Genomic DNA, 15,000 nt, shown 5'->3' with positions numbered 1-15,000 from the left:
TCATCAAAGCCTTTTCATAATCCTTTTCTTCCACCCACTCTAATTTACCATAAGGTAGAGATTGAGACATTGCCCATCCATACAAATTATTAGCATCAAAATACATCAAATAATTACTATCTTTTTCACTATCATAATTTGGGAGATATTTATTATTTGCTTTAGCATATCTTTTTGAACATACTTGTGATATTCCACCTCTCTTGGACTTCTCAATCATCAAAAGCATATCAACATCACTGATTAAATCTATATCTTGTTTTGTCATTTTCAACATTGCACTCCAAGCTAAACCAGGAGCTGTGAAATAGTGGGCAGGGTCTAATCCATAACAATTTTTATTATGACAGAGTGTTCTAAAAGCCTCAAACACATCAGCTAACAATAAAACATCTGTTTTTAGATATAAATCATGATATTCTCCAAGGTTCTTTATCTTAAATATTTTCCATATTTCTTGTGCGTGTTTATATTCCTTATCACTTATCTCTTCTTCATAAAGGTTATTATAGAAACTTTCTTTTGAAGGAAGTTGTGTTTCTTTAAATCTCATAAATGAATCCATATAATCATAAGGATAAATTCCCTTACTTGTAAGAATTTTCTCTTTACTTTGAATTTCATTCCTTGTTTGAATTTCCTCTCTCGTAAGAATTCCTTCTTTAATCAGAATTTCATCTTTAATCTGAATTTCCTCTTTAGTTCGAATTTTCTTTATAATTAGAATTTCATCTTCAGTTAGAATTTCCTCTTTACTTTGAATTCTCTCTTTAATCTGAATTTCCTCTTTAGTGAGAATTTCCTCTTTTGGAAAGAATGAATTAAGATTTGGAAAAGAGTCCGTGGAGCTTAGATTTGATGCGAGGTAGGCTAGTGGTGTTCCCATAAACTTGTAAGAATCTAAAAACCTAATACGAGTTATAGGTTTTGTGAATATCATTTTTGAAAATGAAATATACTTTTGACTTGTGTTTGTTATAGCAGAAATATTCCCTGGTGTTTTTGAAAGTTCATTTATAAATAGATGTGTATCATAGTTGGCGCTGTTGTGAAGAAAGACTGGAATAAAAGAAGGTAATTTATAATTAAGATTACAACAGGAATGAGCGGGACCTCTATATTTACCAGTAAGATGACAATGGTCTCTAACTTTAAACTCCTTAATTTCCCCCTCACAAATATGACAGATATTGTTCATTCTAAATTCTAATTTTTCTTCTTTGGTTAATTTCATCGGTTCATTTGTTTCTTTCATTAATTTAGTGAGTCTTATACAATCCTTTTCTAATCGTTTTACAAACTCTTGTGAAGCATTTTTTCCACGATAATGTTCAAGTTTGTTATACTTTTCTCCAACAGATGATTTGATATAATAACAAAAACCACAAGGAATATGTTTTTGATATTTATTTGTATATGGTTCTTTTGGATTAGGAGAAGCAGTATTTATCTTTTTAAGGATACATTCAAAATCAGCGTATATCACAAATGGGTGCATGATAGATTTATTATAATCTTCAAAATAAATCTTTTCACCAGGTTTAGGCATTGTAATTACAGCTGATTTATGATTACTACAATATTTTGAATGTTGTTCTAATCGTTCTTTTGTATGAAATGAATTAAGACATCGCTTACAAGGATATATTTTGTTTGCTGTTCTGAATACCTGAGAAGAGATTAATCTTGATAAATTATTGATGTATGTGTAATGTGAATTCTTTCCAACACTAAAATATAAAAGGTCAATGTGTGTTTCTTCATTTTTATAGTTGTTTGAAATTTTTAATATTTGAACTTTGTTTGTATCCGTTAATCCATATACATTAATAGAAAGATTATTCTTTTTCTCAAATTTAGGAATATCTGTTAGTGGCATTGGGAATTTAAAATCTTTAATGTCCAAGGTATTCTCATATTTCATATATTGTTTTACTCTTTCTGAATTACATTTTGGTGGATGTAAGTGAGCAAGAACAGACCAGAGAAAACATTTATTATCATTGTTCTTAATATTAACAACTGCCTTCTTTAGTTTTATTTCTTTTGGTAATTCAATATAAGAAGAAGCTTTAAGAGGGTTTGATTTTAGAATGTGTATATCTAAAAAGATGATTTTTTTTAATATTGAATCCACTTCCTACCACTGTATTATCAACATCCTCCTCTTGTCTTGATAGTTCTTCATAAACCCCACTATTCAAAAAATCTTGAAATGATGTTATAAAATGAAGATCTGTTCTCATATAAGGAGTTTGTTCTTCATCTTGTCTTTTCATATTCATTTTCACTCCCATATAAAACTTTAAAGTTTTTATTTCTTTTAATGTCTTTTTAATAAATTTTTCAACATCGGGTTTCACTATTTCAATTGATTCAGCTATTGATGATGGACCGGGTTCTCCAAATTGAAAAATCCTTATTTTTATATGCCCTTTAAATGCCTCATCAGTGTTTTTAATATAATAGTCTCCCTTTACTTTAAACTCATTTTTCTTGTGTTTTTGTGATTGAAGATGTTGATTATAACTACTCTTCAAAACATCCTTTGAACAGATATCACAATGTTTTCTTTCCAACTCAAGAGGAGATATTTGATGAAATAGATTAAATGTGTGTTTGTTGGTTCGGAGGTGTTTTCTATAATGTTTATATTCGTGATTACAAACATCGCAGTACGTTGTATTCACCATATTTATAGAATAAAACTTTGCTTGAACTAAAATTTTCTTGATGAAAATTTCGTTTAATTTATAGGTGAATCTGTGCTTAAAAACATTTTATCCTCCAACTTTTTCACTTAATAAATACAATGTTTCAAGACACAAAAGACAAGTTTCAATCAATCTCTTCATCTGTTAAAGATACTGAGAAATATGTCAAGGATGTAAAATTGAACAAAGATAAATATAACAACTATTGGATAAAAACTATTATGGTAAATAATATGAGTTCTTCAATTTCCTTCAGTGGAAGGGCTTTTAGTATACCTGGTAGAACATCAATTAAAGTATCTCTAACAAAAGTTTCTCCTCTCCTTCTAGTAATATATTCAAAACTAGAAAAAGCAATGAAACAAGAAAAAGTATCAAAGAACAAAAACCTTATGGATGAAGCTTTAGAAAGAAAAGATAAGACCATCTGTAATATGCAAGGAGAAATTTGTATTTTTTTCAACAACCCTAAAGATGTAAATCTTGATGAAATAAAGGATGTTAATATATCAGGTGAAATGACATTTCGTTCAATAGTAGTTAACGATAATTTTAAAATTACCTTTAATATAAAAAATGTTGTCGTTGAATCTGATAATGAAAAAAAGTATATCGATATCGATGGTAATATACAACTGAAAGTATAGATGAATTTCAGTTTAAGTAAAGTTTTACTTTATAAATATGCTAGACTTTCCTGATTCTCCATATGACAAATTTGAGAATTGTCCTGCGTGTGAAAGACGGGGATTAAACACAGAGTCAAAAGCCTATAAACAATGTATATTCTGTGATTATCTTCTAATTAATGATAATAAAAAATATAAAAAGGAAAATAATTCTTTTAGATTTACACCAAAAATGAATTACTTTACAAGATTGATTAGAGAAATGAATGTAAAGTATGAGGATGATAACACACCTTTCCTTACAAGGGAAGAAACTGAACGTATAAGAGAAATGTTCAAAGGATTGTTGTTGTATATTATTCATGGATGTAATTTTCAGGGAAATATCAACACAAGATATTGTATAAATAAAATAATGGATTATCTTGAAATTAAACCTGAACTTAGGATAAAATATAGAGTTTCTAAAAAAGCTAATAATAAATTAAATAACCTGTTTTTCAAATATATAAATGAATGATTTTTTACCTATTTGGGAAAATAAGATAAAATTTAACAACCATAAAAATCTCCCAAATTCATTAAGATGTCTCATAGTTGGTTCAAGTGGATGTGGAAAAACCTGCTTACTTTTAAAAATGCTCCTCACTCCCAACTTTTTAGATTATGATAATTTAATAATTTTCACAAAGTCGAGTTTTCAACCAGAGTATCAACTACTCTCACAAGGTTTTAATGCTGGTCTTCAGAAAGAAGATATAATAGGTTTATTTAAACGTCAAAAAAACCTAAATGATTATAACATTGAAGATATAATTCAACTATTTTGTGATACACAGAGATGTAAAAAGAAATCAAATCTTATAACTTGTATTCTTAGTGATAATACGGATGATATACCGTCTCCCCAAGATTTGGATAAATCGAAAAAGACCCTCGTTATCTTTGATGATTGTGTTAATGAGAGAAACCAAACGGTAATGGATAGCTACTACACAAGAGGGAGACATTCTTCTTGTAATTGTATTTATCTTAGTCAATCGTACTTTCAACTTCCTCGTCGTTCCATCAGAAACAATGCTAATACTTTTATTTTATTCAAGTTAAATTCAATAGATATCAATAATTTTTGGAGAGATAATTGTTCTACATTATGTAGTAAAAAGAAATTTGAGGATTATATGAAGCACACGACTGAAAAATATAAATATATTGTTGTGAAACAAGATGAGATATTAAGGGATATATTTTTTGTTTTATAAACAATTACATATATAAATGACAACTATTATTATAAATCTTGTGGGTAAATCTGCTTCTGGAAAAAACTTTCATAAATCAAGGTTCTTGTGTAGTACAAATGAGAATATTGTAAATTTACTTAAAAAACACCCCGTGATACGCATTGTATCAACAACAACTAGAGCAATAAGACCTGGAGAAGTAAAAGGTGAAGATTATCACTATATTTCAGTGGAGGAACATATGCGATTGAGGAATGAAGGACAAATATTTGAGGAGGTTTCTCTTGGTACAACAAAATATTCACATTGTAAGAGTGAGTTAAAGAAACTAAAATCTGGTGGTGTTGGGATATTAGAAACTAATCCAGAAGGAATGAGACAAATTATTAAATATCTGAGCGGAGTGAAGATTTTATCATTCGGTTTTGATGTTGATGAAGAAACTCAACACAAACGTATGAAAAGCAGAGATGCAAGGATTAGTGAAGAAGAAATTACAACTCGCATTAATGTTAATAAAGAATTTGATGAAATATTTAAAGAAAAGGATTTATTTGAACACATCTACTTGAATGATGAAGAAAAGGAAAATTTCCCTGTTGATCTTTACAATTCATTAAATGATATTTTACAATAAATAAATGGATACAAAAGAAAGAGCAAGAAGATTTAAGGAACATCAAGAGTTGGTTTCAAAAGTTGTAAAACAACAGGAAGACATAAAGAAGAAACGCAGACAGAAACTAACGGGCGAAGAAGCATTTGAAAAAAAACAAGAGAAATTTTTTAAACCACTTTTAAAAACTTCCCAAGAAAAAATGAAAGATGTTTCCACAGTTCCCACAGTAGAATATACTCCTAGAAAGCTTCAAATGTTAAAAGATTTCAGTCAAATGACGGAGGAAGAATTAGAGCATATTGGAGAATTAGAACATGATGAAGGTTTATTTCAACAACTGGAAGAGATTAATCAACCCCTGATTATATTGTGAATGCTGTTCAAAACAATGAATATTCAGCAGATTCAAAAACCAAAGCAGGACTCATTCCAACAGAACAACCAGCAATATTTCATCTTGTTCAAGAAAAGGTATTGATATTTAATGATGAATTAAGGTTCTTAAGTTCTGCTCAAGCCCTGTTAAACTAACTCCGAGATTAATGTTTCTTCTCACAAAAGATGGAAGACAAGGTTCAACTGTGAGGGATGAATCAAAGTATATTGATAAACCATTGGATATGGAAAATAATGATGATAGAGTATATATTGATTTGCTGAACACTCTAAATTATAAGGTTATTCTTTCTGGTAAAAGTAGGAAGAATGAGAAGGAGAAACACATTATTCAGGCTTTAAGTATCCTTGGTTCAGGTATTAGTTTTCTTCCAAATGACCCATCGCAATTAGTTAATAGACTGTTATTGTTGTTCGGCAGTAAGAAGGCTGGAAATAACAATTGTTTTAATGAAGCATCAGCCATTTTAGACCAGTTGATGAACATGAAAATAATTAATAAATCTCAATATAAAGACATTTTATCTCATATTAAATAAGATGAGAAGCACAATCCTGAGTTTTAATTTCACAACAAGCGACCACACATCTTCATTCCCATACCCACTACAACTTGACACAACAAAAGAATATGAGGCATCTTTATTGTCCATGGAGACTTATAATACCTTATTTAATATAACCGAGAAAAATGACAAGTTTAGTTATAATCCGGGAAGTGGATACAAAACGATAACAGTCTCACCCGGAGCATACGAGATTTCTCAAATATCTTCCGAAATTGCTCGTCTTATGAAAGAACAGGGTGATGAACCAAAAAATATTATTATAAACATTCAAAAACATACTTCAAAATCAACGATTAAAGTTAAAAATAACTACAAGGTTGATTTCACAATTGATAATTCATTTAGAGAGTTATTAGGTTTCTCCTCAAAAAGATTGAAACTAATGGGACGTTTTACAGTGATAATGTCATTCAAATATCCTCAGGAATAAATTCGGTGTTAATTCACTGTGATTTGATTGATGGTGCTTATAATGATGGATTAAAAACAAATACAATATTTTCATTCAGCGCATACTCAACCCCAATTGGTTATAAATTCAATATGGAGCCTAAAAATTTGGTTTATCTACCTGTGTCAGGAAAAACCATACACAGAGTAAATTTTAGGATAACCGACCAAGATAATCGTGTGATCTCTTTTAATGGAGAAGTTATATCCATCAGAATTCACCTACGTGAAGTTTTTCAATAAATAAATACGATGGTTATTGTGAGGAAGCACGAGTTGGGAAAATATAAAATAATTACAGGGGATGGGATGTTCCTTTCCCCGTACTACAAGGGTGAAGGTATGTATCTTGGTAGAGGATACTATAAACCTAAGAGACAAAGGGGTGTCGGACATCAATTTAGAGGAGATGGGATAATTGATACTCTCATGGGTATTGGTTCAACTATTCTTAAACATAAAGACCTAATTGGTTCAACTGCTTCTGCTGTGGGAAATGTAGCAGGTGCTGTAAAGAGTATAAAAGATGCTCAGAAAGAATCTCATAAATTACAAGCAATAAAAGAAATTAAGAAAGGTAAAACTCAGTTGTCCCCCAAGAACGACAGAAAATAATTCAAATACTTGGATCAGGGTTTCAAAAGTTTTAACATCTTTTTTCCTAAATAAATACAAGTATGGAAGCAATTGATAGTATCTATGATTTGGATGATACTATTATTATCTCAAACTCCACTAAAAAAGAAGATTACTTCAAGGTAAATGCAATAACTGGAACAGACTGGAATACAAATGGTACAAAAAGTTTTGAAATAAATAATCAACAAACCTATTTGAATCTCTCCGAAAGTTTCTTGTTGTGTAAATTTAAATTCACTAAGGCTGGGAATAACACAAACGCTACACTTGTAAATGATTTCTTCTGGAAAATGTTTGATAGTGTGCGATTGTATATTGGAACACAAGAAGTTGAAGCGGTTGATTATGTCTCTGCTGTATCTGAAATGATGAAATTTACACTCTATACATTCAGTGATAGAATGGGAAAGGGGTCTGTCGAAGGTTTTATTCCTGATATGTCAACGGGAACAAACACAGACCCTGGGTATACTCAAAGGAAAGGAATGTATAATGATGATACAAAAGCAGAAAATAGTTTTACTGTGGCAGTTCCTCTTAAAGGTATATTTGGATTTTGTGATTATGATAAAGTTCTGTATGGTCTTAAAATTAGATTTCAACTACAAAGGAATGATAATGAAAATAGATTGCTTTTTGGTGTTGGTAATGCTTTTGGTGATCAGAATAAATTTGTAATTGAGGAGATGAGTTGGTATATCAGTGAATATACTCCTAATCTTAAAACAGAAGAGATGTTGAATCGAAGACTTAACTCAAAAAAACCACTCAGTGTATCATACCTCAAAAGAAGATGTCAACACGTTAAACTCAATCAAACTACTTACACGTGGAATTTGGGTGTTCTGGAAGGAAAGCCACGATATCTGTGGATGATTTTTAAAAAGCCAGATGGTGATACTGCGACTGATAAGAATAATGCATTGAGTGATAATGCTAAGGTGAAACAACTTCGCGTTTCTCTAGATGGAACATTTTATCCACGAGATAGATTGGAAATTAATTGGGAAAAAAATGATTTTGCTGAAGCATACAAGTCTTACCAAAAGGTGTGTGAAAGTAATGGAAATAAAGAACCTATTTTGGATATGACAGCATTTAAAAGTTTGTATACAATCTATACGTTTGACCTGAGCGCTCAAAAAGAAACTATAAAGTCTAATCGAGTGGATACTTCCCTATACATTGAAAGAGGAGAGAGTGAAGAAGTTGATACATATTGTTTGCTTTTGGAAGAAACAGAATTGCAGATTAATACAGATAATGGTGTGATGATTAGTCTCACATAATTTTTTTGTTAAATAAATGAGTGGCAAAGTACCAACTGGGGTATATGTTAATCAAATCAATCTTCATAAACTATCATCTTGTGTTCAAAATCAAAAGCCTTGTACGATTAACGTTAATACAATTCAGAGAAAAGGAGCAGTAAGAATTGATGTTTTGCTCACAAGAGAACAGGTTAAAATCTTGAATGACACTGACTCACTTAAAATTAAAATGACAAAACCAATGTTGAAAAAATATTCAATAAGAGAGACGAGTGGAGGATTTCTCCCATTTCTAATTCCTTTATTTGCTGGTTTAAGTGCGGTTGGAGCATTGACGGGTGGTATTTCAACAGCGGTCAAAACTGTCAACGAAAGGAAGGCTCAACTCCAGGCTCAAAAAGAATTGGAAAGACATAACAAAGAGTTGGAGAAACAAATTAGTGGAAGTGGTGTAATTGTAGATTTTGCTGAAAAACTTGAAGGTCTGCCTGATAAAGCGAGATTGTTAGTTGGAGATATGCTTTCTTCTATAGCACAAGCAGGTGTAAAATTAACGAAAAGAGGTAATGGATTATATCTTTCTAATAAATAAATGAGCATTGATGAGTGGTTGAAAGAATTTGGAAAGAATACAACATCAAATTTACAACTTGCCAAATATTGTAAGAAATAAAAATTCATAATGTGGTTATTTGTATGAGAGATGAATTAACAAATGTGTCGAAACATACAAAGAATATTATTATGAACTTAGAAGATAATGATGGGAACGGTTCTCATTGGGTTTGTATTTTTAATAGTCAAGACAAATATTATTTTGATAGTTTTGGTCTTCCACCACCTGTTGAAGTCATAAAATTCTTACAGAATGGTGTTTATCAAACATTTCAAGTCCAAGAATTAAATTCCAAGTGTTGTGGTCAATTATGTCTATATGTGTTATTTCAATTCAACAAAAATAAAAAATTTTATGATATTATTTTTAATCTAATATAAATGACTTATGTTGGTAAAGATGGTTCTATCTTTGGTGTATCTCAAGAACTGGATATTGATTTATCAAATTATTACACAAAGGCACAGGCTGAACGACATAAATATAATATAAACAAAAATATTAACATGAAAAATGTTTATAAATTAAAAAATTATCCAAGCCCGACTGACGCGAATGACTTGGTGAGATTAAGCGATTTATCACAATATATATACTTAAATAAAACGGCTGTGTATTCTAAAGATACAGAAGTGTTGATATTATCTCCAGGTCATACAGAATTCACAGTTCGAATTAAAATAAATTTTTATAAAGAAGGGCGTATCGTTTGTATGAGAATAGAACAATGGGGGTATGATATGAATGATTTAGGGTATAATTGGTCATTTAAAATTAACCTCGAAGACCTGGAACAATTAAATCAGTCTCGTAAGGAAGAATATTATCCACTTGGTATCGAGAATGAGTTTTGTGGAGCCACGATTAGTAAACAACAAATAAAAGAATTTAATAAGGGTAAATATAATAATGGTTTTGCCCTTGTTTATCTCATGAAAACAGAAAAAACAGGATTATATATAATAAGTAAGGAAATACAAAATGATTTAACTATGGGAAGATGGGGAGGTGTTTCGTGCCATAATATTATTCTAACATATATTTCTAATACATAAATGACAGCAAGAAGGCTTCAAGAAAATTATCATTTCTGTGTCCAAGCATACCTTCAAGAAAAGGGTATTCGGTATTTTAATAAATATGTTCTACAACATAAGAATGAGGTATTTTCAATAAAAGATTGGCATTATGCTGATGTTGATAAACCAACAACTTTAGATTTAATTAGAATGTTAAATAATGAAAAAATTATAAGGTTAAGAAAAGGTAAGGCTCTTTTAGAAATTCAAAAGAAATTTTATTGGTATCCTGTTGTAAAAAAAATTATTTTGGATACAGGAATAACAAGAAATCCTGATGAATATATGTATAATATTCTATGGGGTGTAAACGATTCAAGTATAGTAAGGGATGAGGAAGGAGTTGAAGAAGAGAGGGAAGAGGAGGAAAAGGAGGAGGAGGAGAGAGAGAAGGAGGAAAGAGAGAAGAGAGAGAGGGAGGAAAGAGAGAGAATGAATAAATATCAAAATATGGAAACCAGTGAGATTCAAAAAAGAATAGAGGTATTAAAGAAATTAACTTATCTCACCAGGGAGGAATACAAAGAATTAAAAAGTCTATTTGCAATACTTTCGACAAGACTATCGACATCGAGAAGACATGTATTTTAATTCAAGTTTTTTCTTAAATAAATGGAGGAGAGAGTGAAGGCATTTCTAAGGATTCTTTATGTTTTAAAAATTAAGATTCAAATGTGCATGTTGGAAACTAAAAAGGTTTTTGCACTCTGCAGAAATTTTTCTCATAAATAAATGAGTTATTGTCTCAAATGTAAAAAGAAAACTAATACTAAAAATATTTCATATTTAAAAGTAAAAATAACAGGGTTATACAAAAAGGTATATGTTCGGTGTGTGGTTCAAAAAAAAATCAATTTATCTCCAAACACAAACTCGGAGGAGATATACAAAAGTTTTTATCAGGAAGTAAATTTACAACTACTGGAATACCAGGGGAATTACATCTTCCAGGTTATTCTTTCTGTGGTCCAGGCACAAACTTAGATAAAAGATTAGATGAGGCAGACAATCCTAAATCCTGGAGTAAACCAATCAATAGAGTTGATGAAGTGTGCATGAGACACGATATTGATTATGGGAATACCACAACGTTGGAAGAAAAGCATGAAGCCGATAGAGAAATGTTGTATAATTTGTCTCTGATACAAAATCCAACCTTGAGAGAAAAAGTTGATAGGTTCATCGTGAAGAAGATGATTAGTGCTAAATTGAAACTTGGACTTGGAAATTCAAAAAACTTATAGGCTCTAATGATGCCATTAAGACTGAAGAGCAATTAGCTGATGAATTACATAAACCAATATTCACAAAGTTTCAGAGAAGGAAAGTTTATTCCAAGGAAGTTGATTATATCTGGTCTGCTGATTTGATTGAACTCAATAATGATAAGGGGTACAAGTATGCTTTAACCGTTATTGATTTGAGGAGTAGATATGCGTGGGTTGTCCCTTTAAAAAACAAAACAGGTAATACTCTTATGTTAGCTTTTCAACAGATATTTAATAAAAGTAAGAGAAAACCTAAGAAATTGTGGACTGATGAGGGTAGAGAGTTTTATAACAAGACATTTATGAATTTTCTAAAAAATAACAGTATTACATTATACAGTACCTTTAATGAAGGGAAGGCAGTTGTTGTTGAACGTTTTAATCGTACCTTAAAAGAGAGACTATATAAAAAATTCACACAACTCGGTTCACAACAATGGTTATCTTTTATTCAGGATATTGTGGATAAGTATAATGACACGATTCACACGTCAACGAATATGAAGCCATCAGAAACATTTACAAAATTAAAATATGAAAAAGAGATTAATGTCAGAAAACCTAAGTTCAAAGTTGGTGATATCGTAAGAATATATAGGTGGAAATCTCATTTTGAAAAGGGTTTTACTGAACGATGGACGAAAGAACTTTTTAAAATTGTTGATGTAATAGATACAGTTCCTTGGACTTATAAAATATATGATTTGGAAGGGGAAGAGATTTTAGGTTCATTTTATTCACAGGAATTACAAAAGACAAAACTAAGCAGATAATACACCTTTGTGGACACTAGAGGGACAAGTCCGAGGTGTATTACAGTATATAATGTGTGTCAAGGGGGACGTTCTTAGATCTGTGAACCCCAAACACAGAATCCTCAACTGAATAGTCAAGGCTTAACTTTTGTTTGTGTGTGTGTGTGTGTGTGTGTGTGTGCAATGGGAGCAATAGGTTGGCGCTTCACTCCCTCCTACTATACACCGTTGTGGACACTCGAGGGCCAAGTCCGAGGTGTATAACAGTATATAATGTGTGTCAAGGGGTGGACGTTCTTAGATCTGTGAACCCCAAACACAGAATCCTCAACTGAATAGTCAAGGCTTAACTTTTGTTTGTTGATGTGTATGTGTGTGTGTCCCAACCCTCACATTCAAAATCTCAACCCCAACCCTCACATTCAAAATCTCAACCCCAACTCAATCCTCGCCCAACACAATGTCTTTTTCAAAATGAGATTTCCACCTATATATATATATTTTTACGTTTTTTTTTTTTTTTCTTCTTCCAATTCTGTCTTTTAAGGCTTTCAGGTTTGATGACGTAAAAAGGGGGAGTAAGCCTGCACTTTCTTCCCAGAACTTTCTTGATCTTGCTCCCATCAAGCACCATCCGACAAAGAACTACATCGATAGGTTTAGATCCCAAAGAGTGATAGCAACTCCAAAAGTCTCCAAAATATAAATAAATAAAATAATAATAATAATAAATAAATAAATAAATAAATAAAAGCCCCCAAAAAAGTTTCAAGTGTCCAACATAAACCCAACTTTCCAAGTCTTCAAGGTATAACCACATTCCCGTTGAGTTTCCAAGATATGTATCACATTGTGAGTTATCAATCCAGAACCCACATTTCAAGTATTCAAAGTAAAACCAACTTACAAAGTCTCTTAAGGATAACTCATTTACTGATTTTTTCAAAATTTGTGAGTCTCCAAGGTAGGCCCCATATTTAGAACCATCTTGGCAGAACCCTTTTCCTGAGTCTCCAAGGTAGTTATTTAAACCATCAAGGCAGAACTCATTTACTGATTTTTTCAAAATTTGTGAGTCTCCAAGGTAGGCCCCATATTTAGAACCATCTTGGCAGAACCCTTTTCCTGAGTCTCCAAGGTAGTTATTTAAACCATCAAGGCAGAACTCATTTACTGATTTTTTCAAAATTTGTGAGTCTCCAAGGTAGGCCCCATATTTAGAACCATCTTGACAGAACCCTTTTCCTGAGTCTCCAAGGTAGTTATTTAAACCATCAAGGCAGAACTCATTTACTGATTTTTTTCAAAATTTGTGAGTCTCCAAGGTAAAACTTGTATTCTGGCTCATCAACGTATAACTTGTTCAGTGGGTATTGTCTTGATAACTCACAATGAGTACTATTGCTGTAAAACTCTTTTTCAGGATTTTGCTGGTCTCCAAGGTATAACTCTTTGGTTGGGTCATCAAGGACGAACTCGTTCTGTGGGTCTTGGTCGCTCATAAGGTCTTCAACCAAGCCAACAATTTCGCCCCAAGTTGTAGCAAAAGCAGTATTTTCATTTCGTATTTCAGACACAATTTCCTGTGAGAGAAAATAATAATGTATTAATTAAGTTATTTAATTATTAAATGAGTATGCTTCAATCAAAGTTTGAAAATAGGAAAATAAAAAATCTTACCTCAATAGATAAGAGGTTTGAATCCAGTTCATCAACTTGAAGGTTTAGTTCCATAGAAGACAGAGAGTTCCAAGGAACACCAAAGTCATCCCACTCAAGGTCTTCAACCAAGCCAACAATTTCCCCCCAAGTTGTAGCAAAAGCAGTATTTTCAGATACAATTTCCTGTGAGAGAAAATAATAATGTATTAATTAAGTTATTTAATTATTAAATGAGTATGCTTCAATCAAAGTTTGAAAATAGGAAAATAAAAAATCTTACCTCAATAGATAAGAGGTTTGAATCCAGTTCATCAACTTGAAGGTTTAGTTCCATAGAAGACAGAGAGTTTGAGACAAGCACACAGAACACCATTGCCAGCAAGAACAAATGTTTAAAATGGAGCCTGGGTTTGAAGCTTTTATAGAGAAAGACTGGTGGGTGTGGTTTCCTTTGGAAATTCCCTGGGCAAGCCTAGGCAAGCCTTCATTGGGAAATTTTTCAAAACCATAACATCCTGTAATTTTCTAGTGATTTCTTTGTGAGTCAGAGATGAACTGGAAATGATGTAAGAGTGGGCGGGGCTTAGCAAAAGTAGGCGGAGCTTAGGAAAAGTGGGCGTGGCTTAGAAAAAAATACCTTATGAAAAGTGGGCGGAGCTTAGCAAAAGTGGGCGGGGCTTAGGAAAAGTGGGCGTGGCTTAGAAAAATACCTTATGAAAAGTGGGCGGAGCTTAGCAAAAGTGGGCGGGGCTTAGGAAAAGTGGGCGTGGCTTAGAAAAATACCTTATGAAAAGTGGGCGGAGCTTAGCAAAAGTGGGCGGGGCTTAAAGAAAAGTGGGCGGGGCTTAACAAAAAATAACCTGTGGCTCAGGAGGTGGTCAGATGAGAGCATTAAGAGAAGTTTATCATTTCGTAATGGCACAAATGGGGTATCTTAAAAAATATAAAGATTCAAATGTTTTGTTTGTCAATATTTTAGATGGGGATTATTGTGCAAAGAAAATTAAACTATTGAAGGAATTTGAGAATGAACAAATCTTTATAGGTTCAATGAGTGAGCTGTTCAACCCCCAGGTGTTCAATTCAATG

At 31.8% G+C, this 15,000-nt stretch overlaps 2 protein-coding genes across 18 annotated transcripts in view; one reads left to right on the top strand and one right to left on the bottom strand.

Annotated features, from left to right (window-relative positions):
• The window catches only part of LOC147025481 (uncharacterized), a 187,246-nt gene that overhangs the window by 107,368 nt on the left and 64,878 nt on the right, over positions 1–15,000 (top strand). The window lies entirely within an intron of this gene.
• The window catches only part of LOC147025482 (uncharacterized), a 3,221-nt gene continuing 147 nt past the window's right edge, over positions 11,927–15,000 (bottom strand). The window contains exons 1-3 of the mRNA XM_085886510.1: positions 14,192–15,000; positions 13,930–14,094; positions 11,927–13,832 (exon numbers count right to left, since the gene is read on the bottom strand). The exon at positions 14,192–15,000 is cut by the window's right edge and continues 147 nt beyond it. Coding sequence (XP_085742636.1) covers positions 13,536–13,832; positions 13,930–14,094; positions 14,192–14,284 — 555 coding nt within the window. The 5' untranslated portion in view covers positions 14,285–15,000 and the 3' untranslated portion in view covers positions 11,927–13,535. The remainder of the gene's footprint in view (positions 13,833–13,929; positions 14,095–14,191) is intronic.

Source organism: Eptatretus burgeri, chromosome 6 (assembly GCF_056783735.1).
Source record: "Eptatretus burgeri isolate ZD-2024b chromosome 6, Ebu_testis_v1, whole genome shotgun sequence".
NCBI lineage: Eukaryota > Metazoa > Chordata > Myxini > Myxiniformes > Myxinidae > Eptatretus > Eptatretus burgeri.
This window is presented reverse-complemented; position numbering and strand designations above follow the sequence as displayed.